Here is a 27,609-nt window from a genome sequence, read left to right on the forward strand (position 1 = left end):
CGTCTTAAGCGTTACCAATTTTCAGTTGAGTTTAACACCATAGAAATATAAAAGAAAATACATTAAAGTCATCAACTACATAAAAGTCGAAACATTTATCGTCTGATTTTAAAAATTCCATTAATGTTAGATATATATGAACTTGAAACAAACATACATTGACTCTGTCACCTTTTTTCCAACAAACGGCTGCTCTAACAGGATCTGCAACATGCTATGTAAATCTACCTGTGTCATATTAATGTGAATCTACTCCAACAATTACACACGTTCATATTCAAATACACAGGCAAAAAAGGCAAAAGCTAAATTGCGGCAGAATTTCATTGTATACAGTATATACTAATATCTATTAGGTAAATAGGTCAAATATAATTGAATTTAGCAAACAAAATACAATTATATAAATCTATCGTCTTCCAAGACAAAATTAATATAATGATGTTACAATCCAGTTTTACACGATGTTTATGATATCAGTTAGCAGAAAGTAAACCATTGTTTTAAATGAATTTACATGTATATGTCATGCTTTCGTCACAGACACGATTTACGTACAGACTGACATGGCTGAGGGGTTACGGGCCCTGTGGACCGGGATGTACCAACACTTCCATCGGAAAACTGACAACAGGTCGCGCTCCGTTCGACTCTACGTTCTGGCAGACAACAGGTGTTGGTCACATGGCAGACCTTAATTACGTCACCACGACTCTGTCGTCAGGCTGGGAGCAAGGGGAGCGGGCATTTAACGTCTCCTCTAAACTATACTCCAAGTTTTCTTTAAGGTGAGCTTTCTCACTTACATCTTACAACATTTTCAACTCAAATATGTATTGATATTAAACTGATTTACATATTTTTTATAACACATATCAATACATATACTATTACCTTGTATTTAAGGTTTATCAGAACAGTATTCCTAAAGTATTAAATGACATGGAAATGTTTCAGAACACATATATCATTACTTTGTAACAAATAGAACAACAGTTTTATTGTACATTTTGTTATTATTAAACTGGAAATAAACAGGTCAAAGGTTATGAATATGTAGGAGAGATACACCCTAAATAACATAAAATCAAAGGTTATGAATATGTAGGAGAGGTACACCCTAAATAACATAAAATCAGTAATACAAAGGAAACAGTGCTGTGTTAAAATCATGAAAATGAAGTACTCACCCAAACACTTTTTTATCTTTTTATTTCTTAAAAATAAGATACAGCTGCGAAAATGGTCGTTTACGAATATCAATTGATTCACAGTATATGTCTAATAGGGTAAGTGTTTGTATTCATGTAAGGAATGCCATTTGTTTTTTGGTTCGTCCACTTTCTGTTTCGACTGGATCGAGATATTCGTACTTGCTGTAATTTGCTGTAATTTGAAATTATCAGAATCATTGTTTTTTTTATGCAGTTATACCTTGAAACTTGTAAAACCAAACACCGGCGGGATTAATATTTCCGAGTCTAAACCAAACACCGATGAGATTTATATTTCCGAGTCTAAACCAAACACCATTGAGATTAATATTTCCGAGTCTAAACCAAACACCGATGAGATTTATATTTCCGAGTCTAAATCAGACACCGATGAGATTAATATTCCCGAGTCTAAACCAGACCCCGATGAGATTAATAGTTCCGAGTCTAAACCAAACCCCGGCGAGATTAATATTTCCGAGTCAAAACCAGACACCGACGAGATAAATATTTCCGAGTCTAAGCCAGACACCGATGATGAGATTAATATTCCCGAGTCTAAACCAGACCCCGATGAGATTAATAGTTCCGAGTCTAAACCAGACCCCGATGAGATTAATAGTTCCGAGTCTAAACCAAACGCCATTGAGATTAATATTTCCGAGTCAAAACCAGACACCGACGAGATTAATATTTCCGAGTCTAAACCAGACACCGATGATGAGATTAATATTTCAGGTGGAAATACACATGTTTTCTGACTGCTGATTGCAGTATTCAGAGCAGTCGTAATATTTGGCGCACCTGAGCACTCGTACTTTTATAAATTCAATGATACGTAGATCATTTTCCAATTTTGTGTTTACACATTTATATTTGCCTTTTGGCTTCCGGTTGATCCAAATTTCAAAACTGTATTTGATGAGTAAATGGTTAAGATTATCAAACAAATATAGCCATCAATGTATTCTCTAAAACTCATTGCTATGCCGATGACACACAAATGTACATGGTCATAAAACCACAGGACAGTTGGAATACAGTCTCAGAAAGGCTGGAAGCTTGTCTGACAGATATCAGTATCTGGATGAACGCTAACATGCTTATAGTTAATCAGGAAAAGACGGAACTAATCGTCTTTTCCCTAAAGTGTCAGCAAACAATGGCTCTCCAGCTCAAGGTTGGTGCCAGAACTATTGAGACTGTTCCAGCTGTTAAAAACCTAGGGGTATACTTTGACAGTTCTCTGAACATGGAGAAACAAGTGAACGCTATTGCCAAATCCTGTTACTACCAGATCAGGAACATCGTCTGTATTCGGCAGTTTCTAACTACAGATGCATGCAAGATTTTGGTGCATTCACTTGTTACCTCTCGGTTGGATTATGGTAACGCCCTGCTCTGTGGTATATCTGACAAACTAACTAGTCGTCTGCAGAGGGTTCAGAACACTGCAGCACGGCTAGTTACTCGTACTCGAAAGAGAGAGCACATCACACCTGCGCTTTATTCGTTGCACTGGTTACCTGTACGATACAGGTCGCAGTACAAAATTCTGGTATACACATACAAGGCACTGAATGGAACAGCTCCTCAGTACCTACAGGAACTTGTTACCCTGTATCAGCCGTCAAGATCACTGCGGTCGGAGTCAGAATCTTTGTTGTGTGTCCCAAAATCTCGTACTGTGACCTACGGAAACAGATGCTTTGGGAGGGTTTCGGCTACGTTGTGGAATAGCTTACCATCTGCTATTAGGAAGTCGAATACCCTGGCCAAGTTCAAGAGGGACATAAAAACTCACCTCTTCACGTCTGCATTTTAGAATCTTTGCAAAGACGTCATGTAAATACCACCCTTTTATTTGTTCAATTATGTGCACATTGCTTGTTAAATGTATGAAAGTGATTGCAAGCCTTTGTTGTTTGTTTTCACAATTATAACCATTACTATTATCCATATGTTGTAAAGCGCCTTAGAGTAATTTTACAAATTATATAGGGCGCTATATAAATGTTGTATATTATTATTATTATTATTACTATTATTTTCGTAGTAGAATTCGGCGCAATTCGGCGCATTTTTTTTATGTTTAATACAGTTACAGCGCTTGCGTTATACATATATCACATCAGAAACATGGCAAATGAAGCTAACCATGACAGGTCGAAATGTAACAATTATGGTCTGTTGTAATAAAATGACAGTGTTTTAATATTTCCGTAACAAAATGCACATATTTTAACTAAAATGAAATAACATTCTAGTGCATAATTCTCCATGATCATATAGTTTGATAATCCGTCTGAACAATTCATGTCGACCGTTTGCTTATCGTTATAAGCGCGAGCATTTTCAAACTGCGAAAATTTCCACTTTTACTGTATGTGTTGTACCTAGTGATTGTTAATGGGTCTCAATTAAGACATGATGTGATTTCTTTACATGGCATTGTTTAGTCTGGAACGCTTTTAATTGTATCAGACTAAACAACGCCAACGTGGTATGGGTTTTGACCGCTAACGCATCAGGAGGGAGCATCGTATCCATGGAGACATTCGTGGACACACGGACACGCAACGATACCAATGAACAAAACGCCAGTCCTATCGCCGCTCTCCCACCGTACATAGGGTGAGTGTATAATAAAATGGTATCTGCATCTGTTTGGATACGCTAAAGTGTGTGGTACATATAAACATGCAATATTTTAATATATATAAGCAGGGATGTGTACACATCCCTGATATAAGCGAGACATTTACAACAAGTTAGGGAAAATGTAGAAAATCGACACGGGAAGAAAAACAGAAAGGAAGCAAGACGGCAACAATTTACGTTACTATTATGTTATCTTTTAAAAACATGTGAAACTATACGTGTTTATGGGATATAGCGTATCCAAAGGTGAAACAGTTTGTAAATTACAGACCCTGACCTTCACTCTTCCAATCTTTAAATTATGTTAAATACTACATCTTACTAAATGAAACAAAAATCAGCGTTATATTGAAAAGGTGATTATATGATTCATTTTTTGTTATATACGAATTAGTTTAGCCACAGACGTATGGTGTACATCTTTCAGAGTTCCACATGGTTGCCTGGTAACTATGAGCGTGCCCGTCACTGAACCTGATCATGACGTGTTAGGGTGCCGATGGGCCAAGCAGTCCGAGTGTGGATCAGCTTGTACCAACCTGCCACAGGCCTACATAGATAAGGTTATACCTACATCTCATTTATGTAACAACCTCCCTCAGGCCTACATAGAAAAGGTTATACCTACATCTGTGTTATGTTCCAACCTCCCTCAGGCCTACAAATATAAGGTTATACCTACATCTGTGTTATGTACCAACCTCCCTCAGGCCTACATAGAAAAGGTTATACCTACATATGTGTTATGAACCAACCTCCCTCGGGCCTACATAGAAAAGGTTATACCTACATCTGTGTTATGTACCAATCTCCCTCAGGCCTACATAGAAAAGGTTATACCTACATCTGTGTTATGTACCAACCTCCCTCAGGCCTACAATGATAAGGTTATGCCTACATCTGTGTTATGTACGAATCTCCCTCAGGCCTACAATGATAAGGTTATACCTACATCTGTGTTATGTACGAATCTCCCTCAGGCCTACAATGATAAGATTATACCTACATTTGTGTTATGTACCAACCTCCCTCAGGCCTACATAGAAAAGGTTATACATGTACCTATAGCTACATCTCATTTATTTAAAAACCTCCCTCAGGCCTACATAGAAATGGTTATACCTACATATGTGTTATGTACCAACCTCCCTCGGGCCTACAATTATGTTCCAACCTCCCTCAGGCCTACAAAGATAAGGTCAAACTGACACCTACTTTATGTACTATCAATTTATTATATAATATGTTATCTTGATTTCTAATTTGTCTGACTCATCATGTTTTATTCAGTACGATTACATATGAAACTATGATAATATAGTCCATTGTTAAACCTCAAGTCCACAACACCTAGTACGTTAAAATACCTTCTGGGTTATAAAATTAACAAACTGGATACAAGCTACATCAATAGTTAGCTCGTTAATAATAGAGTAACTGGCCGTATTATGTGTCTAATGTCTATGAAACCAACTAATCATCCAGAAACGAGCACGGGCGAACTATTGTTAAACATGTGAATGAAAACATATAAACATCAATACTTTAACGCTTTTAATATCGCAGTGATTTAAGAGATGAACCTTTGATTTTGATAAATTTGATGTGTTGAAGAAGTTGTCTATCCCTTATTTTCAAAATAGTAAGTACTCTTAGTATACGATTTCATATTTCTTCTTTGCAGTTTATTGTAATTTTGATATTACCGTTGTATGGTAAGTGTACTACTGACGTACATTTCAGTAATAAGCACAGTATACTTTATTTTATCTATACAACATACAGTCCATGAAAGTAACAAGGTACAGGATATTTCCTTAATGTGGTAGTTCTTCTGATCACAAATATTTATACTAATAGTTTTCCTATTCATACATATATACACTCACTTATATTTATCACTTTGTTATTGTTAATAATTTGGTGGATGTCTACACGCTCCCTTAAAGTGGAAAATTCCATAATTATGAAACTTTGTTCATGTTAACAGATTTTCAGTGATCGATGGTGAATACATATCTTATGTTATTGAAACATGGATATAATGTGTAAACCCTTCAGTCTATGTATCAGCTGTGTACTGTCAGTCCATTAGCACGAAATGACCGCCCGATAACGCTGCAACACAGGGCACTTATCCTTGTCTCAAGAGGACTTACTATGGAATTGACTCGTTCTGTTTTGTTATTTGAATTAGAGTGCCTGTACCATTACCCTTAATACCACGACCAACAGGGGATACTTTCCTGGTCAAACGTACCGAGTGACCATGGTCATAGAAGACTTTCCGCGCTTTCCAATCCGTATGGGCAGACAACTCATGCTGCCGACAAACCCCCTGAGTAAAGTTCCTCTGCAGGTAAATACTTTTGGGATGTGCGTTATTTAGAAGCATTGTTTTTTACAATTATTTAAAAAAAAAATGACTACTTTGAAGAACTCGTACTACAAATGGAAAAACTTCTCAGAATCTGATAAACTTTCGAACGCGTTCAATTTCCATCTAGATTAACGTCAGTGAAACGAAGGTCACCGTTCTGCGCTCTTTACATTATCTATACTTCACGGAGACCAATTTCGGGAAGTAAACAAACAGAAACATACCAGAAAATATCATCCTACTTAAATAGGGTTAAAAGCATTCTGACGTCATTGTTGTACGAACTGTTAACAGGAGCCAAAGAGACTTCAAAAAAAAAAAATGAAAAAAAATGTGAATTCAAAGATAGAAGAAAAAATTAAATAAAATGCCCTATCATGTCCAGATAGCATGCATATGATCGTTATAAAGAGGCGTTATTTTAAAATTTGTTTCTTGTAAAAAGAAGACACCAAATATAAGGGGAAGTAACTTCTCTAGTGTTTGCCATGGAGTGGGAAAGGGCTCTTTAATAGTTAAATGTATATGACTGAAGTTTCTACTCTATATATCATTTACTAGTTATTAATTCTTCATAGCAATAGGTGTTGTTGTTTCTGACGAAATGTCTCTGTTGGAATGGTGAACTTAATGGAGTTAACGATATAGCTGTGCTATCCTCCCTCGAGCAACTCTAGTGTTGCATCTAGTGTTACATCTAGTACTATATCTAGTGTTACCTCCAGTGTTACCTCCAGTGTTACCTTCAGTGTTACATCTAGTACTGTATCTAGTGTTACCCCCAGTGTTACCTCCAGTGTTACATCTAGTACTGTATCTAGGGTTACCCCCAGTGTAACCTCCAGTGTTACATCTAGTACTGTATCTAGTGTTACCCCCAGTGTTACCTACAGTGTTACATCTAGTACTGTATCTAGGGTTACCCCCAGTGTTACCTCCAGTGTTACATCTAGTACTGTATCTAGGGTTACCTCCAGTGTTACCTCCAGTGTTACCTCCCGTGTTACCTTCAGTGTTACATCTAGTACTGTATCTAGTGTTACCTCCAGTGTTACCTCAAGTGTTACCTTCAGTGTTACCTCTAGTGTTACCTCCAGTGTTACATCTAGTATTGTATCTAGTGTTACCTCTAGTGTTACCCTCAGTGTTACCTCTAGTGTTACCTCCAGTGTTACATCTAGTACTGTATCTAGAGTTACCTCCAGTGTTACCTCAAGTGTTACCTTCAGTGTTACCTCTAGTGTTACATCTAGTACTGTATCTAGTGTTACCTCCATTGTTACCTCTAGTGCTACCACTAGTGGTACCTCTAGTGTTACCTCCCTTAATACCTCTAATGCTACTTCTAGTGTTACCCCCAGTGTTACCTACAGTGTTACCTCTAGTGTTACCTCAAGTGTTACCTCCAGTGTTATATTTAGTGTTACCTCTAGTGTTACCTCTAGAGCTACCTCTAGTGTTACCTCAAGTGTTACCTTCAGTGTTACCTCTAGTGTTACATCTAGTACTGTATCCAGTGTTACCTCCATTGTTACCTCTAGTGTTACCTCTAGTGCTACCACTAGTGTTACCTCTAGTGTTACCTTTAGTGTTACCTCCCTTAATACCTCTATTGTTACCTCCAGTGTTACCTTTAGTGTTACCTCTAGTGTTACCTCCAGTGTTACCTTTAGTGTTACCTCTAGTGTTACCTCTAGTGCCACCTCTAGAGCTACCTCTAGTGTTACCTCAAGTGCCACCTCTAGAGCTACCTCTAGTGTTACCTCAAGTGTTACCTCAAGTGTTACCTCCAGTGTTACCTTTAGTGTTACCTCTATTGTTACCTCCAGTGTTACCTCTAGTGTTACCTCCAGTGTTACCTTTAGTGTAACCTCTTGTGTTACCTCTAGTGCCACCTCTACTACCTCTAGTGTTACCTCAAGTGTTACCACTAGTGTTACCTCTAGTGTTACCTCCAGTGTTACCTCTAGTGTTACCTCCAGTGTTACCTTTAGTGTTACCTCTAGTGTTACCTCTAGTGCCACCTCTAGAGCTACCTCTAGTGTTACCTCAAGTGTTACCTTCAGTGTTACATCTAGTGTTACCTTCAGTGTTACCTCCAGTGTTACCTCTAGTGTTACCTCTAGTGTTACCTTCAGTGTTACCTCTAGTGTTACCTCTAGTGTTACATCCAGTGTTACCTCTAGTGTTACCTCAAGTGTTACCTTCAGTGTTACCTCTAGTGTTACATCTAGTCCTGTATCTAGTGTTACCTCCAGTGTTACCTCTAGTGGTACTTCTAGTCTTACCTCTAGTGTAACCTCCAGTGTTACCCCTAATGTTACCTCTAGTGCTACCACTAGTGGTACCTCTAGTGTTACCTCCCTTAATACCTCTAGTGTTACATCTAGTACTGTATCTAGTGTTACCTCCAGTGTTACCTCTAATGTTACCTCCAGTGTAACCTTTAGTGTTACCTCTAGTGCTACCACTAGTGTTACCTCTAGTGTTACCTCCAGTGTTACCTCCAGTGTTACCTCTAGTGTCACCTCCAGTGTTACCTCCAGTGCTACCTCCAGTGTAACCTTTAGTGTTACCACTAGTGCTACCACTAGTGTTACCTCCAGTATTACCTCTAGTAATACCTCTAGTGCTACCCCTAGTGTTACCTCCAGTGTTACCTCTAGTGTTACCTCTAGTGTTACCTCCAGTGTTACCTCTAGTTTTACCTCCAGTGTAACCTCTAGTGTTACCTCCAGTGTTACCTCTAGTGTTACCTCTAGTGTTACCTCCAGTATTACCTCTAGTAATACCTCTAGTGCTACCTACAGTGTTACCTCTAGTGTTACCTCCAGTGTAACCTCCAGTGTTACCTCTATTGTTACCTCTAGTGTTACATCTAGTGTTACCTCTTGTGTTACCTCCAGTGTTACCTCTATTGTTACATCTAGTGTTACCTCCAGTGTAACCTCTATTGTTACCTCTAGTGTTACCTCCAGTGTTACCTCTAGTGTTACCTCTAGTGTTACATATAGTGTTACATCTAGTACTGTATCTAGTGTTACCTCCAGTGTTACCTCTAGTGTTACCTCTAGTGTTACCTCTAGTGCTACCTCTAGTGTTACCTCCAGTGTTACCTCTTGTGTTACCTCCAGTGCTACCTCTAGTGTTACATCTAGTACTGTATCTAGTGTTACCTCTAGTGTTACCTCTAGTGCTACCTCTTGTGTTACCTTTTGTGTTACCTCAAGTGTAACCTCCAGTGTTACCTCTAGTGTTACCTCTAGTGTTACATATAGTGTTACCTCCAGTGTTACCTCTAGTGTTACCTCTAGTGCTACCTCAAGTGTTACCTCTAGTGTTACCTCCCTTAATACCTCTAATGTTACCTCTAGTGTTACCTCCAGTGTTACCTCTAGTGATACCTCTAGTGTTACCTCCAGTGTTACCTTTAGTGTTACCTCTAGTGTTACCTCTAGTGCCACCTCTAGAGCTACCTCTAGTGTTACCTCAAGTGTTACCTCAAGTGTTACCTCCAGTGTTACTTTTAGTGTTACCTCTATTGTTACCTTTAGTGTTACCTCTAGTGTTACCTCTAGTGCCACCTCTATAACTACCTCTAGTGTTACCTCCAGTGTTACCTCCAGTGTTACCTCTAGTGTTACCTCTAGTGTTACCTCCAGTGTTACCTCTTGTGTTACCTCTATTGTTACCTCCAGTGTTACCTCCATTGTTACCTCTAGTGCTACCACTAGTGGTACCTCTAGTGTTACCTCCAGTGTTACCTCTATTGTTACCTCTTATGTTACCACAAGTGTAACCTCTAGTGTAACATCTAGTGTTACCTCCAGGGTTTCCTCCAGTGTTACCTCTAGTGTTACCTCCAGGGTTTCCTCTAGTGGTACCTCTAGTGTTACCTCACTTAATACCTCTATTGTTACCTCAAGTGTTACCTCTAGTGTTACATCTAGTGTTACCTCAAGTCTTACCTCTAGTGTAACCTCTAGTGTAACATATAGTGTAACCTCTAGTGTAACATCTAGTGTTACCTCTAGTGTTACCTCCAGGGTTACCTCTAGTGTTACCTCAAGTGTTACCTCTAATGTTACCTCAAGTGTAACCTGCAGTGTTACCCTTAGTGTTTACTCTAGTTTTACCTCTAGTGTAACCTCTAGTGTTACCTCAAATGTATCACAAAATGACGGTAATCTATTGACATGTTGTTTGTTTATTGCCTTATTTGTTGTTGGAATTCAGGTTTTCCCTTTTCTTTTGGTGTCTCATCGTTCCTGTTGTTTTCTGTTCTTATTGGGGCTGGCTCTCGATTTCGATTTTGTATGTTGACGCTATAAATACTGCAAAGATGTCATTGAACACTCCAATCATTATTTTTTTTAATTAAGCAAGAGTAAAAATAAAAAATCCAAACTGTAGTCAATAACTATGACTTTTATACCAGAAGAAACCATATCGCGAATAAAGGATATCAATTTCTTCGATTTTATAAAGATACCAAGGGGAAATTGACGGTATTTTATACAAAATATTGTTTTGTTTTCACAGCAAAATAACATGTAATTTTGTGTAATTTCAGTTAACAATAACTATTACTAAGGCTACCAGCTGTGTAAGTAACGTGCAGTTTGCAGCCCCGACCCTGCCAGACGAGCTGCATGCCTCGTACTCCATGTTCCCACAGCCATTCCTGTTCGCCGCCTACCTAACGGTGCCTACACTCGGGTTTGTATTCCTCCTAATCCACTTATATATATATATATATATATATATAATTATCATGTTATTAATGTTTGCATAGATTTTTATTAACATGTTAAGTCTTTCATATGTAAAAGGGCCTTTAATTAGCCCCTACAATTTAGCTTCTCGCAAAACTATTTATATGCGGTTTGGGGTTCATAACTTTTTTCCTTTCCTTTTTCCCCCTAACATAATATGGTTGATAATACATTATTTATTAGTAAGATATAAGATGAAGTACCAAACCTTACTTTGAACTCCATTCAGCCAATATTTTCAGACAGGAAAAACTGTTCACTAGCTGAAGATAACGTTTTTAATATCGTGCTGATTTAGTGGAACAAATTTCCTGTCAAGTCTACCAGCTGGAATAGTGTCGCAGAGACTAGCAGACGATCAGAAGCGACAGAATGTTACACGACTGTACCTTACATGGTTACCGGAGAGGCGTCAAATGGGAGACAACTTGGCCTGCATATGGGGCATGGACCAGTTTGGGTGGGTAGCGAGAGGACAAAGGTTTAAAGGATCAATTTTGGTAGGTTTTAAGGGGACATAGAACGAGAGCCAGGATGTTGTTTTTGTAAGATTTTAGGGCACAATGGATCGACGATAAGATGTTGTTAAGTTGAAAGAGAAGTGATATGTTACCAGTTTAGAGAAGGCTGTAGAGAAACAGTCAAGCAAGGGTATATCAATAGGTTTTCGGAGAAAAATGGCGCTCAGATAAGTTTTGGATAGGCTGTAAGATTAACTAAAAGACAAGCTTGAGGATATTCTGTGGGAAACCACAATAAAACTGGAAGGTTTCAGGGAAATTTTTGGTAAAAGACCAATTTGGATATTGTAAGGGATTCATCTGTTTTATCTGTTCATGAATATTAAAAACGGCGACAATTTTCAGTAGATAGTGGGGAAGACAGGCTTGTTTGGGGCTTGGACCAAATTTGGGCATTATTAGTTTTTAATGTAAACAGTAACTTGTACAGAACTGAAGGAAAGATAGTTGGTGTATGGTATCAGAGTAACACAGGACTATTTATTGTAATAGATGATTTGTAGGACATGATTTAATTTAGATATATCAAATGCATCAAAGTAGCATTTGTTTCGACATATATATACTGGGTATTCAGTTGGAATCTTGTTAAGTAATTATACTCGTAATTTATTTTCTAGGACGACAACGTCACAGCGGTGTGTGGATGCCTTAATATCAGGTATGGGTAGCAAATGTTATAATTTGTACATAACTGAAATTGGTTAACCGTTTGTTACGTTTGCATTTATAATTATATATCTCTATATCAAAAAGTTTCGTGAAACGGGGAAGAAACTAAAGAAAATGTAGAACCATAAATTGTGATAAATCAGGGACCCCCTTATCATTTGTGTTGATCGTTGTGCCAGTCTATATTAACAGACAATTGAACATTAAAGTTCTAAGGAAAGCCAAGTATCTATCATGTCAAAACCATGAAGTATATTACAAAATCTGACGGTTGACGGGCTATAGGAGTCTCGACATATAACATGTACTTCACTACTGACGAGTCATTAGTAAAGCGTACCCGATTATTTCACTACAGATACAGACGAGTGTCGCTCTTCGCCTTGCCAGGGTGGAGGAACATGCGTCAACCTGTTCCATAGATTCATTTGTGACTGTCCTGCTGGATTAATGCCTCCCCTCTGTTCAAGGAGTAAAACACAATGCTATTCTGTATCGAGGACGCTATTTAAGCATTAAACTGCCTTCTTTGGAAAGTTATTGTCCTATAATCCTGTGAGAATTATAGGACATTAACTTTCAAAAGAAGGCAATTTAATACTTATATTTCTGTTTTTGATATTTCCGTTTTTAATTTAAGTTTTTCTTATATTTCTAACCTGTTTTCGCATTTCAAAGTCAAATTTCGCGCTGTCTGTCAATTGGACCTGTTCTGATGACGTCACGAGTACACGCGACCGTTCCCGGCAAAAAATATAGTTCGTGGAAATAAACACAAAATGATCAATTTAATTTCAACAATTTAATCAATATATTCCACCGTGAGGATATTCAACTTTTATACATCATAGCTACATAAATTGTTGCGAGTTACATTCATCAATTGGGTTTTTTAATCCGGTAGCACGGATGTGTTACCACGAGGAATGCGTATTGTTCCCTTGTTTTCGTGACGTCAATAATACACTTAATATAGTGATGTCGGCCAAAACGACGTCATTTAGTCACGACGTCACGAATATGTTCTTCATATCACTACACCAATGGCAATTATGTGAGAATTATGATCTGATATATTTCTATTTTGTTTGGTAAGGTAATATAGTGGCAATGCAGAGCGAATGGAAATAATAATGATAAAACGTTACACAGGTAACTTTAAGAGTTACATAATTTGAATGAGTGCCAAAATGCAGTATACAACTCACCTCACTCCAATAATAAAGAAAATTAATTACTTTTACGAGAATATGTTTCATTATCACGATTCCATATATTGACACCTACTGGGACAATACAAATACTGATAGTATGCATAATTGGAACGACAGGTCTACATCAAGATTAATGGTGACATTAAATACACATGTAGATATTAAAGATTATGCCAGTCAATATATCTGGGATAGGTACCCATACCACTGTTATTTGAGCCCCTGGATTTTAGGGCTAAGACCTGTTTAAACGAATCCTTGTGTGTTATACCCGTCACATCTAGTATGTAAAACAACTAAAAAAATAGGGGGCACGGGAAGGTGTTTTTAATATCGACCCCTTATTTGAAACGAGTTTTAATTAATTTTGAAACAGAATAAATGTTATCTTGCAGACATCACGTGCAGTGATCAACCGTGCCTAAATAACGCCACCTGTGTGGATACCACCTCATCGGTCACCTGTACTTGTCTTCCGGGTAGGTTTTGGTGGAAATTCTATATATCGTACAATAGAAACGCGTCACTCCGATAATCCGGAGATTCATTTATAAGACCTCTTAAATCCGGCAACTTATAAATCATTCTTTGATTATCTGAAAACTCGTAAATACAAGATCCCGATAATCCAGAAATTTGTTAATAAGATTCCAATGATCCAGAAACAGACACACATATCTAGAAAATAGTTAATTAGACCCCATTATTCAGAAACCCGTTAACCGTCGCAGCTAGTCCAGAAACTGTAATAATCCAGCAACTCGTGGCACAGACCAAAATAAACATGAAACTCGTTAATCCGACTCTGATCAGAAAGAATCATGTTTAATTCAAAACTCTTTATTTTAAACGTTTCAAATCCGATAGTCCGAAAACTTGTTCATCACTCTCTGATAAATTCGGAAACTCGTTAATTAAGCCTCGGAAACAAATTAAAACTAAAAGGAATGAAATACAGGAACTAAATAAGATAAATACATGTATCTTTAACTGTAAAGGCCTTCTTAATAACAATGGAACATACGAACATTTCTAAACTTTGCTTTTTACATTCTCAAGGGTTTTTCGGAGATCGATGTCAAAAGGAGAGCAACATGTGTCTGTCTTTTCCCTGCCTGAACGGGGGAACCTGTCACAGTCAACACGGCACGTTCACGTGCACGTGTCCGATACAGACCACAGGCGTCACGTGTCTCCAACGTATGATTATGTATCATCATCAGTACATAAAAAAGAGTTATGTAAAAAATCGAATACTGACTTTCAAAATCGTACGATATTCGACATTCATGACTCAAGCAACGTGTTATTTTGTCTCACTGTTCAATGAGTGTACTATTTGGCAACAGAATAATTTACCATAATTAAACCATTTCGAGTATACGTAATTCCGATGTTTTAATAGCTTGGTTGCTTAATTAATACCTCATTTAGTCAGTGTTGAGTATGTGCTTTCAACATTTCAGAATCAGTCAAGAAGAAGAGTGACCCTACACAGGTACACCAGTAGAACACAGTGACACTCGCTGACATCAACTATCGTCTAACTAAAAAATATATAGGCAAAATACACACTAGAGAAACACTAGGTCTAACCTTAAATCTTTTGATTCTCCTTAATATATCTTTCTCGATCATACTTCAACAGTATTTCTCAACAGATGCATTTGAAAGTACATTTTATCAAAACAATGACGTTGTTTTGATTTTAAAAAGTCAATGACAGTGGTGAACTTGATAGAAATGATTTTAAACTAAACCATCCGGTCGGTGGCTAGCATTAATTATTGCGTTAATAAACTATTTTGCGGATAAAATGACGCGTGATCAGTCGATATGTGTCAATTTTTTCAATTGCTCATAGTATGTTTTAGCACACACGATATGTATTGTTTCCATGTTGTTTTTCAGAATTTGAAAATCACCGTGGATAGTGTGGTGCCGCAACAGCCTTGGATCATCCTAGCTAGCGTGCTCAGTGCTGTCCTGGGTACAGCCCTCCTTGGCTCGTGTTGTGTCTGGGGGCTGTCCAAATTATGGCCGCCATTCAAAGGGGTTGTTGGAAACTCATTGGACGATACATCATCGCCAACAAAAAGCAAAGCCTCCCCTCAAACTCGTTCACGTGACAACCAAGACAGTCTCAGACGACCCGGATCGTATCTGCCGTTTTCGACGTCGTCCCCTATTGGAAGTTACCTCATGTCCTCTTCCTTGACTCCAACAGAACCAGGATCGTCGGGATCACCACACTACAATAACATCTACTCATCCTCGTTGACAGATCCTCTCATGCACAAGTGTGGAAAACTGGTTAATAAACCAAATCTGTAACGAACATGTTGAGTATCTGTTGACAACAGTGAGGAAAGAGAAAGTGATGTATATATGTAGCAATCTACGTTCCACGTATGAATAGAGATGAGTTGTAATTTCCTGATTTTTCTGTCACTTAATATTTACAACTTTCACTCCAGAACCATTCGTTTACAGGGAGGGGAGTAATTAAGATTTTTTTCTTATCCAAAACATTTATCATCGGTGTTGAAAACAAGATCATACCTGCTTAAGAAGATGTGTATTTTTACGGTGATGTTAAAAAATGCAATCTTTCCAACGATGCCAAGCATTTTTATACACCCATCGGAAACATATTTCGTAACAAGAAAGTTCGATGGGTCAGTTTTAGAACTCAAGAGCATTGGGTATGGCGTTTTAACCGAGAACTGATCAAAACTCATAAAACCTCTAATAACACTCCCTAAACAAAACGATTGGCCCAAGACAAGACGTTTGGCTGTGGTGAATTCCAATATTCGTGTACTCTGAAGATTTGGACTACGTTTACTCGAATCTTCATTCACTCCTATCTTTATAAAGAATCGGTTTAATTTTATAGAGGCAATTAATGCGCGTTCTTCTCTAGAATAATCACTAGATTTTAGAAATGATGAAGCAACTGCGGAATGTCAAAACAACCCAGTTTAAACAAATATATAACAATTGAAATAAGTTATATCATCTTATAAGAATCTCTTTTTAGTCCGGATGAAAACGCACATGGGAGGAAACAAGAGTACCCGAAGAAAACCCACGTGATGGACCCGGTGACCCAATACCTTTTCACGTCCTATTTGGGAATCGAGTCCCGGCTTTCTTGGTGAAAGGCGGGCGCGCTATCAACTGCGCCACCCAGCGACCCGACCACTTTACTGCACCGCTTGGCCATTTCGATTTCTGATGTGATTTTTTTCTGCAATTCTAATTCATTTAATGTGGAGCAGAATTATCATGTCGCACATATACGACATGTTTAAGTCATTTAACAGCCATCTAGGGTCTATACTGACAATTCACAAAACTCATGTAAACCTACCGCTACCCATGTTATCTTCACAATACTCAGTCAAACTCTATGGACAACCAATCAATAGAGACATTGTACAATTATTACTCAAGTTAACAACAGCATAGATCAATAATGAAACTTCACAAACCTGGTCAAATCTTACAGCCACCCAGGTCAACGAGAAACTTCACAATACTCCGGCTAAACTAAAAGTTACACCCACCTAGGTCAACAAGAAACTTAATTAACTTCAGCCAAACCTACATTCACCCAGGTCAACGGAAATTTTAGAAACCTTAGTCAAAACTTACAACCACCCAGGTCAACGAGAAACTTCATAAACCTCAGCCAAACCTACAATCACCCAGTTCAACGGAAATTTTACAAACCTTAGTCAAAACTTACAACCACCACGGTCAACAATAAACTTCATTAACCTCAGTCAAAACTTTTAATCACCCAGGTCAACGAGAAACTTCACAATACTCCGTCTAAACTAAAAGTTACACCCACCTAGGTCAACAAGAAACTTAATTAACCTCAGCCAAACCTACATTCACCCAGGTCAACGAGAAACTTCATTAACCTCAGTCAAAACTTTTAATCCCCCAGGTCAACGAGAAACTTCATAAACCTCAGCCAAACCTACAATCACCCAGGTCAATACAGAGACTTCACAAACCTCAGACAAATACGGAAGCATGAGTAACCAACTACAACCATGACAGCCATCGAAGCAAATAAAGATAATGCACAAACTTCATTCAAAACTAACAACCAATAAGGGGAAATAGGGAGACTTCAAACTCAATCAGACAAATTCAGAGACTTCACAAAACTCAGGCAAAACTCCTGCAATCACCCAGGCCAATACAGAGACTTCACAAAACTCAAACAAAACTCCTACAACCATCCAGGTCAATACAGAGACTTCAAAAAACTCAGCCAAAACTCCTACAACCACCCAGGCCAATACAGAGGCTTCACAAAACTCAAACAAAACTCTTACAACCACCCAGGCTAATACAGAGACTTCACAAAACTCAACCGAAACTCCTACAACCACCCAGGCCAATACAGAGACTTCACAACCCTCAAATAAAACTCTTACAACCACTCAGGTCAATACAGAGACTCCACAAAACTCAGCCAAAACGTCTGCAACCACCCAGGTCAATACAGAGACTTCACAAAACTCCAAAAATCATCCAGGTCAATACAGAGACTTCACAAAACTCAGCCAAAACCCTTACAACCACCCAGGCCAATACAGAGACTTCGCAAAACTCAGCCAAAACTCCTACAACCACCCAGGTCAATACAGAGACTTCAAAAAACTCAGCCAAATCTCCTACAACCACCCAGGCCAATACAGAGACTTCACGAAACTCAACCGAAACTCCTACAACCACCCAGGCCAATACAGAGACTTCAAAAAACTCAGCCAAATCTCCTACAACCACCCAGGCCAATACAGAGGCTTCACAAAACTCAAACAAAACTCTTACAACCACCCAGGCTAATACAGAGACTTCACAACCCTCAAATAAAACCCTTACAACCACCCAGGTCAATACAGAGACTCCACAAAACTCAGCCAAAACGTCTGCAACCACCCAGGTCAATACAGAGACTTCACAAAACTCCAAAAATCATCCAGGTCAATACAGAGACTTCACAAAACTCAAACAAAACCCCTACAATCCCCCAGGCCAATACAGAGACTTCACAACACTCAAATAAAACTCTTACAACCACCCAGGCTAATACAGAGACTTCACAAAACTCAACCAAAACTCCTACAACCACCCAGGCCAATACAGAGGCTTCACAAAACTCAAACAAAACTCTTACAACCACCCAGGCTAATACAGAGACTTCACAAAACTCAACCAAAACTCCTACAACCACCCAGGCCAATACAGAGACTTCACAAAACTCAGCCAAAACCCTTACAACCACCCAGGCCAATACAGAGACTTCACAAAACTCAAACAAAACACCTACAATCACCCAGGCCAATACAGAGACTTCACAACACTCAAAACCTCTACAACCACTCAGACAAATTCAGAGACTTCACAAAATTCAGCCAAAACTCCTACAACCACCCAGGCCAATACAGAGACTTCACAAACCTCAGACAAATTCCAAAGCCTTCGACTTTGGTTTATAAAACTTTACAAACGTCAGTCAAACCCCACAGCCATCCTGGTCAATAGAGAAACTTGACAATTATCAGTCAGAACACACAGATGACACATGTACCTTAAGTATTTGCGAGGCAAACATAATATTCAAATAACACGTAGACGAAATAGTTTTGAGGATATTTATTGTCCTTTACATATCACAATGAGGAGTACCAGGACGGGGTCCTACTTCTTACAATTAACTGTACAGTTAGGTGACGTCATGCAATAGTATTCCTTTACAATCATTTTCGTATTCATATTCATTTATTCATTCATACATTCATTCATTCATTCACGCATTCAACTTTTAGTGTGTCAGTCAAGTAGTAATTCAAATACGCCATAAAATCAATAACATGTTCGTAGCAAAGCTACATTACCATTTACGCTGTATTGATACCAGTTCTTACATTTGTGTGTGTTAAGACGTTCAAGCAAGGGCCATTCCGTCTTTGCGTATTGCAGAGTTATCTTCTCTTGGGAGCAGGCATCGATTGTTACGTCATTGGTTTGTGTGAGAAAAGGACGTCGTTTTCTCAAAAAGTGATGACGTTACTCTCAAAAACAAGTGACGTAACAATCATTACCTCCTCCCAAGAGAAGATAACTCTGCAATACGCAAAGACGGAATACGTCGGTGTAGCTGTACCAAAGGGTAACGAGATACTCTGTTGTTATGAAGTATACCTATAAAAGTTTGTGTTTTGAACATTCGGTTGAAATGGAATATACGATAAGCTTTCTAGAGAAGACAACCTTTAATAAAGACAATAACACTCATAACTATATTTTAGATTTAATAAAACGAGCACCACGTACACTCACCCAATATACTTTTTCCCGATATTTCGATCAATGTTAGTTGAAATAATTGCAATATCAAGGATGTTTGATAATACAACGTGATCAGTATCGAACTCGGGCGAGATATTTGCAACGTAAACATGTAAACAGAGTTTCACGATAATCCATAGCAAAATATAGCGGCAATGGTAAATATTGACACAGGCCACACGCCCAAACTTGTAGTCCAGCAGTGCAACTTGGTAGCTAAATAAACGTTTTAAACACTGGTTATATTGGTGTGCAAGCAAGAATTTGTGGCGTATTAAAATCCATAAAAAATAAGAAGTTATACGTTATGACTTTAGTTATTAATGTATTAACACATCAAACTTCATAGGGGGCAAATCACAACCACATCTGTGACGACATTAGTATTTCACGCAAGATCTTTCGATTCTCGCCGAGTTCATTAAACAAGATTAATCCGTGTTTAGTTCACACTGTGACATTGTACTGTGTGCTAGTGGTGTATTCAGGAATTCAAATGATCGCAAAAAACTACACTGAACGAATTACCTTTGTACTCAAAATGTCATCAGACAAATTCCTACATGGACAGTTAAAAAATAAATATCAAATATCACTCTATATCAAATTTGTCAGATTTAGCCCTTGATAAGTGAATAGCCCTTAACATCTACGTCAGACGAGGACTGTCCGCTCCGTGGGGAAGGGCTCAGTCCGTATCACAGTACTTCGTGATGAGAAAGTTGGTCTTTTTAAAACATTCCAGTAGACTCTTGTATCACTGGTCCCTAGTCTTTCTAAATCTGAGTATGTGCTTAGATTTCTACGGTGAGTATGGTAAAGTAGGCTCGAACTAACGCAGATTATAAAATACTAGTGATATCGTGACATCGCTAGATGTGGAAATGTGTATATAATTTTTGGTTTCACAATGATCTGGAAAAGGGAAGGTCGGTACGCTGACCCCAAACCCACGCCCGGAAAATACTTTTATGGGCCACAGATAGTTCCCTGCACTAGACATCTGTTTGAGACTTAAGCCTTGTCAAAGGACCATGGTGACGTCAGAGGCGTGACGTCACACGTCATCTTCTACAGATAGTGTCCCTGTCTTGAGCTCCGATATGGCGTCAAATAGCATCATTAGGTACGGAGGCCAGTAGGTAACGGCAGAGTACAAAAACAACGCCAGTACTGCAAATAAAATGGCATCTTATTGGGGGTCAAGGATAACATTCAATATTCAATGTCAAAAAAATGTGTTCTTCATCAGTTTTAGACACTTGCATCGACGCAAATTGCAGTAAAAGATGTAAGGTAAATAACTTTATAATATATTTATACATGTATTAAGATAAATGTCACAGATTCACTACATTGCATGTGCATTTAAAATGGTCGATCATGATTCGAATGTACGGAATGTGTAAAATCCGGAGACGACAGGACGAATGGAGGACAACAGAGGTCAACGGAATATGTATTTGGTCTCAGTAAGTATCAGGACAACGGCAGTGAATAAACGTTATTTAAAAGTGTATTAGAGATATGACTGACAGCTGTTTCCTCTATATGGTATTGTTAGAGTTAGAGTATATCCGTATTAAACTCAAATTTCTCTAATATGTCGTGTATATTGCAAGGATCGACCAATTTGTATATGGACTGTCTTCATACACGCACCTTTATCGATCTACAGGGCAAAAATCGATACCAAGGTGGGTGACGTCACAGTTACCCTGTTAACTCGGTTATAAATATAATTAGTAATCACTGAATGATTATGATGCACCGAGTTACTGGGATTTGGCTGTTTCGTGAAACTCTTCATTAATTTTAACAAGTCGGTCATTTTTATGAACACGGTAACATACTTCATTTTAAGGGGGAAATCCAAGCTCACCTCTGAATACAAAACACCTCTCTGGACCTGTTTTATCAACTGGTTATGTTAACAATGCGTGACCTGAAATACCACGGGTGCTCAAGGCATTGTTAGCTTAAAGTTATATCTGCCTGATCGAAGATTTCAAAATAATTTAAAATCTAGATGTTTATTTATGTTTCTTGTCATCTCCGGGTTTCATATTGAACCACTATGTACCAGGTTATATCACAGGGACCTGATAATTTGTTACAGCTATTTTAGGACCTAAACTGAGGTGTTCAGAGTAATTTTACATGTTTTAGGGGTTTAGATCGACTTTCGGTAAAAATGCTGGACATATAATCATTGGGGGTGTCGTTTTTACCGAAAGCCGATCTACACCCCTAAAACATGCTTAGTTTAGGTCCAAATATAGCTGTAACACATTAACAGGTCCCTGTGGGGTATATAAGGTAAGTCCTTTATTTCAGATTAGGATAGATGTAAATTACCAGATGTTAACTTGCAGTCAAGCTAACATAGAATATAAACACAACAATAAATGGAGTTTTAACGATAACGCAAACCAAAGTGGTTTTAAAAAGGATACGAAAAACCATTTTCTCCGCCGGTTCCATGAGGTACATTGCACTTATAATCTCCCATTGGAAATGCCAATATCCACAGAAAGTCTTAAACCTTTGCCAAACTTCCATATTGACAGGACAGTGTTGTACTCAGTGCACAAGTCAAGCTAAAGTCAGACTGAAGCAAAAAGTACACATATACACACATATACTGGTTTTGTCAAAATAAATCCAATTAGCTGTATATAGGTATATATGTAGTCAACTCCAGGACCAGACAGTATCCCATACAATGTTCAGTTCAAAACTGAATTATAACAGCTACCCGAGTGTCAGAATATCGTTCAATACACCGTATTCTATACACCGTTATATAGGTATAATGTCACGGTCTGTGTGATACGTATACGTAGTGAAGGCCGACAACGGTACACTTATTATATATGAATGGATGTGGTGTTCCAACGGGTAAACAAAACAATGGCAACGGCATCGAGTACTGACACGATATATACGGCTGTTCTGGTCCTCTAGCCAAACACAATAAGTGTAGATACGGAAAATCGAAGCCCGTCTACACTTCGTGTATAGCCGCCTGCACGAACCACCCGGTACTGTATAGTACATGTAAAGGATTAAACACATGGTCACCCTATGGCGTAGTTTCCGTTTACACTAGTTACTAAGGGGACGTTTGAGAAATAGGTTCATTATATACAAAAGTTTATTGATGTGCTATTTATGTATAGCTATGTTTATGATTAATCAGGTTGGAGAGCCGAACGCCACCTTCTGGCTGAAATCTTGAAGCACGTTTATCGAATCGACAATTAGCATTAAGAAATATTTAGCAAAATAAAAATACATTAAAGTATGATAAAGAAAGCCTTGCCGAGAGTAGGGGGTTCTTTTTGTGTGTATTACCCAATATACATCCATATGTAGATTTCCAAACTTGAACGATTCCGATTTGTAGCTGCGAAAACGTAGCTGTCTGACGACGAGAGATTTTTTTTATATATTGCATCGTCAGAGCTACGAAGCGGTCCGATGCCATCAAATGGAGCAAAATCAAAAGTGCTTATCTTTAAGATAACACATAATTCACGCCTCATATGAGTATAATGTTATCAAAATATTGCATAATTGTTGAAAAAACGAATCCTTACCAATGAAAACAAGAGGCCCAATGGGCCTGCATCGCTCACTTGGTATTAATCTCACACTTGCATCCTTAAAAGGGATATTTAATTCAGCTACAAGCAAAATATAAATATTTATGACTATTAGTCATTCAGAAGAATCTGTTAAAGATTTTAAAACATTTGAATTATGTGACCTTGAAAGTCGAACAAGGTCGTTACGTTGAACAAATCATATATCCCTTCATCTCAGCATGCAACTCGCAAAATATCACAACCTTAGACCTTTTGTTTATTAGGTCATTTAAATGTTTATACATATTTAACCAAATGTGGGTCAATGTCATTCAAATGAAAAAGCTTTGTAGTTCTTCATCCAATCATGCCACTGGCCAAATATCAACATTCTGTGCCTTATGGATATTCAGAAGAAGTCGTTTAAAATTTAAAACATATTTGACCCCTGTGACTTTGAATAAAAATAAAGGTCAGTCATTTGAACAAACGTGGTAGCCCTTCATCCTAGCATGCTACTGGCCAGATATCATCATACTGGGCCTTTTGGTTATTCAGCAGAAGTCGTTTAAAGATTTTAACAAACTTGACCCCTCTGATTTTAAATATGTACGTCAAGGTCATTCATTTGAACAAACTTGATAGCCCTTCATCCTAGCATCCTACTGGCCAAATATCAATATCCTGGGCCTTTTGGTTATTCAGAAGAGGTCGTTTATGGATTTTGAACATACTTGACCCCTATGACCTTGAAAATGGACGAATATCATTCATTTGAACAAACTTAACAGCCCTTCATCCCACCATGTAACTGGCCAAATATCATCACCCTATGCCTCTTGGTTATTTAGAAGAAGTTGTTTAAAGGTTTTAAACATATTTGACCCCTGTGACCTTGAATATACGTCAAGGTCATTCATTTTAACAAACTTGGTAGCCTTTCATCCCAGCATGTTACTGGCCAAATATCATCACCCTTGAAAATGGATGAAGGTCATCCATATGAATAAACTTGGTAGCCCTCCAATCTGATTAAAATCATCTATTATGTGCCGCGGTCAGTGTCACGTTCATGTGACCTTTAGATGAACCAATCAGAGGCGCGCTGGGTAAAGTTTGCCAGCGAATCGGAATATCATGGTTGATAGATAAATAGCGAGGGGTGTCGCACTGATTTGAACTTATCCGTTTGTTTAGCAACTTAGTGATGCCATGCGTAACTCATTAATTAAACAGCAACGATGTTATGGTGTTATTCGTTCTTTTGTACGACAAACTATTACATGAAGTACTGTACTACTGTAGGTACAATGTCTGAAGACTAGATATTGTGCGTCCCTACATTTATTTTTTGACGGCGGACCTCTAGTATCCCCCTTGCGGGTGGGACGCCAAATTAGTTAATAATGAACAAGCCCCCTGTGGATTCATACATTTGTCATCACCAGGTTGCCCCTATAATAATACCATCTGACTTCTAAAACACGCTGTTGATAGAGAATTTGAACCAAAACTTTAATTTTCTTTCCAGTACACCAAAAAAGTCTTTGGGCCATACTTAAATTACGATGTGTGGGGCGTAGCCCCATATTTTTTTATACAAGCTCCGTGCATTATTTGATGCATTTTAAAATGTTAATATGTTCCCATTCCCGGCCGATCAGACCATGTCGGGCCGGCCCGGAAAAGGTCAGTCCGCCGCCAAAAGGGGGTCCGGGCTTGCCACCCCTAAATCCGCGCCTGACGACTGCCATGACCACGGACTTAGATCTAATTCGTTGCGTTGACAGATCACGCGTGATGTTATCTCATTACCCTTTCTATATATGGCATGCATGGCCAAATACAGTATTACTACTGATGCCACCATGTTTTACTTCAATTTCCATATTGGGTCAAGACACCCATATTTAGACGTCTGACCTATATTGGAAGAGAGACGAACTTTCCAACATGGCGGTCAATTCAGATTTCGATTGCGCTTGCTACGTTAACTTGATAAATTAACGATATCAACAGAAATAGTTCATACTACAACCCTATTTATAGATGCGGACAATGTGCTGTCCATTAATTCTAAAATCGCACCGGTGTGATTCACACCAGGCTTGCTCCATTACAAGACATGGGATCGATTTAAGGTTCAACAAGCCCCCTAAAAGATGATGTAGTCAACTAAAATTCCAACCCCCTGGTAAGTCATGTCCATAGACCTCAATTACAAATCGGAACTCACATATGTTATTTATATATATTGACCTAGTACATTGGCCATACAAAAAATACATAGCCAGGTCAGGGACGTATAGTATATATACTGTCCCTGGCCAGGTTAACGTAAAGGCATTAAGGCTGATGTCTTTATACAAATAGTTCACCGGACTTNCTGTCCCTGGCCAGGTTAACGTAGTCAAAAAAAAGGCATTAAGGCTGATGTCTTTATACAAATAGTTCACCGGACTTATAACATGTCAATCTCTTTTGCAACCCTACTGAGTGCTGGGAAATGACTCATAATCTAAAGTTTATTCATATACCTAGGTCATGCGGAGCTTTATTTCTCTTCTACTAACTGTTGAGAGGAATTCCGACCACAAATGAAGATAGATGTTGCCATGCGAAATCACTAAAATCATAATAAAATCTCCTGGTAATACATTTTAGCAAATTCAAACAAGAAAACAATGGCTAAGTAACCTTGATCGATAAATGAACTTGAGATGATGTGCCATTTGATAACATTATGTGATTATATGAATGCGCTAGACATGTAATAAACATTGAAGCTGAAAAGTACAATAATGTTTACAACAAGTCTACCTCTTTTATTACAATATTGAATGTTAAGGAAGGACATTTTATATGAAGTTTAAGTAGTATTGATGGTCAAATGTCTATGGTTATACACATATATACCGTTAAAATATGTTACTCTGACGTTTTACTCTGATTTTTGTACATTCCCATAGCAGCAATCATCTACTTGTAAGGCCGGTATGCCTCTCCACACATAGTTAAAGAGAAATAAAGCCCCGCTTGACCTAGGTATATAAATGATCTTCAAATAACATGTAATTTCGAAACATTCAGTTGGGTCACTTATGAGATTGACATGTTATAAATCTGGTGCGCAACTTTTATCATTACATCAGCCTTAATGCCGTATTTTTGACTTCGTTGACCTGGTTATATACCTTTTTAATAGCTCATGTACAAGTTCAATGTATTTAAATTACATATATATATTCCGATTTGTGATAAGAATATTTGAATATGACTTGCCATGGGGTTGAAATTTAGGGTGACTATTACCTCTTTTAGGGGGCTTGTTGAACCTTAATGCCCGGCCGGGTATTAATATTAGTACTACCGATTTGGTGAAACAAATAAGTTTCATGCTTTGATCAAACAGGAATGACATTGTCCCTGACACTGGGTAAAAGTTCATAAAACATCTGAATAGAGTCAAGATATTTGGCTTGTAACATGATGGGATGAATGATGAATAATGAACCTGATCCACTTTCAATGTCGCAGGGGTAAAATGTTTAAGGTATTTTCAACATTTTTTTTATCGTTTTTACTTAATGTAAACAGTAAAATTAGTTCAAATTGAATTAAGTTTAAAATAAACGCTGTAGAGCGATTTTTTATTTTTCAAACAAAAGTTAGATGTCCAATTTGTTTTAATACCCACCCTCTTACAGTAATTTGTCATACTTTATATATTGTGTATTGACGCGAAGCCTAAGAGAGAAATAGAAATGTATAAGTTCTGCTGTTAAGTTTTAGTTTATTCTTAAAATATCTTTAAACATATTACTTACCACTCTTTCTGTGACCTTTTGTTAGTCTATATTATGAGAGTATGGTATATATAAATGTAAAACTTGTGAGAGTTGGTCATTGATTTTCTCGTTTTCTCAAACCATCATAAAAGTGAGGGTTATCTTACATGTATGTAATATCTTACATGTATGTAATATCTTACATGTATGTAATATCTTACATGTATGTAAATCACTGAGAGGTGCCAGGCGGAACATTTTGTATGTAATTTTAATCCTTAATGCTGAGTGCTGCGAGGAAAAATATTTTTGTTAAGGGTTGTTGAAATAAAAAATCATTTGATATAATGGTGTTTAAAACCAAAACGAATTCTCGGAAAGGGGGGATTTATGGAGCGACAACAACCGTAATCACG

General features: G+C 38.0%; 1 protein-coding gene across 1 annotated transcript; it reads left to right on the forward strand.

Annotated features, from left to right (window-relative positions):
• The first annotated feature begins 528 nt into the window (after positions 1 to 528).
• On the forward strand, positions 529 to 18,529 carry LOC110454346 (uncharacterized threonine-rich GPI-anchored glycoprotein PJ4664.02-like). The gene is made up of 12 exons (XM_021503804.1): positions 529 to 788; positions 1,429 to 1,952; positions 3,674 to 3,848; positions 7,269 to 10,230; positions 10,829 to 10,974; positions 11,329 to 11,490; positions 12,172 to 12,212; positions 13,833 to 13,916; positions 14,497 to 14,637; positions 14,904 to 14,935; positions 15,349 to 15,767; positions 17,704 to 18,529. Exons 1-12 carry the CDS (start codon positions 529 to 531, stop codon positions 18,527 to 18,529), a joined length of 5,772 nt encoding a protein of 1,923 aa, XP_021359479.1.
• Positions 18,530 to 27,609: the final 9,080 nt, after the last annotated feature.

Source organism: Mizuhopecten yessoensis, unplaced genomic scaffold (genome assembly GCF_002113885.1).
Source record: "Mizuhopecten yessoensis strain PY_sf001 unplaced genomic scaffold, ASM211388v2 scaffold7781, whole genome shotgun sequence".
NCBI lineage: Eukaryota > Metazoa > Mollusca > Bivalvia > Pectinida > Pectinidae > Mizuhopecten > Mizuhopecten yessoensis.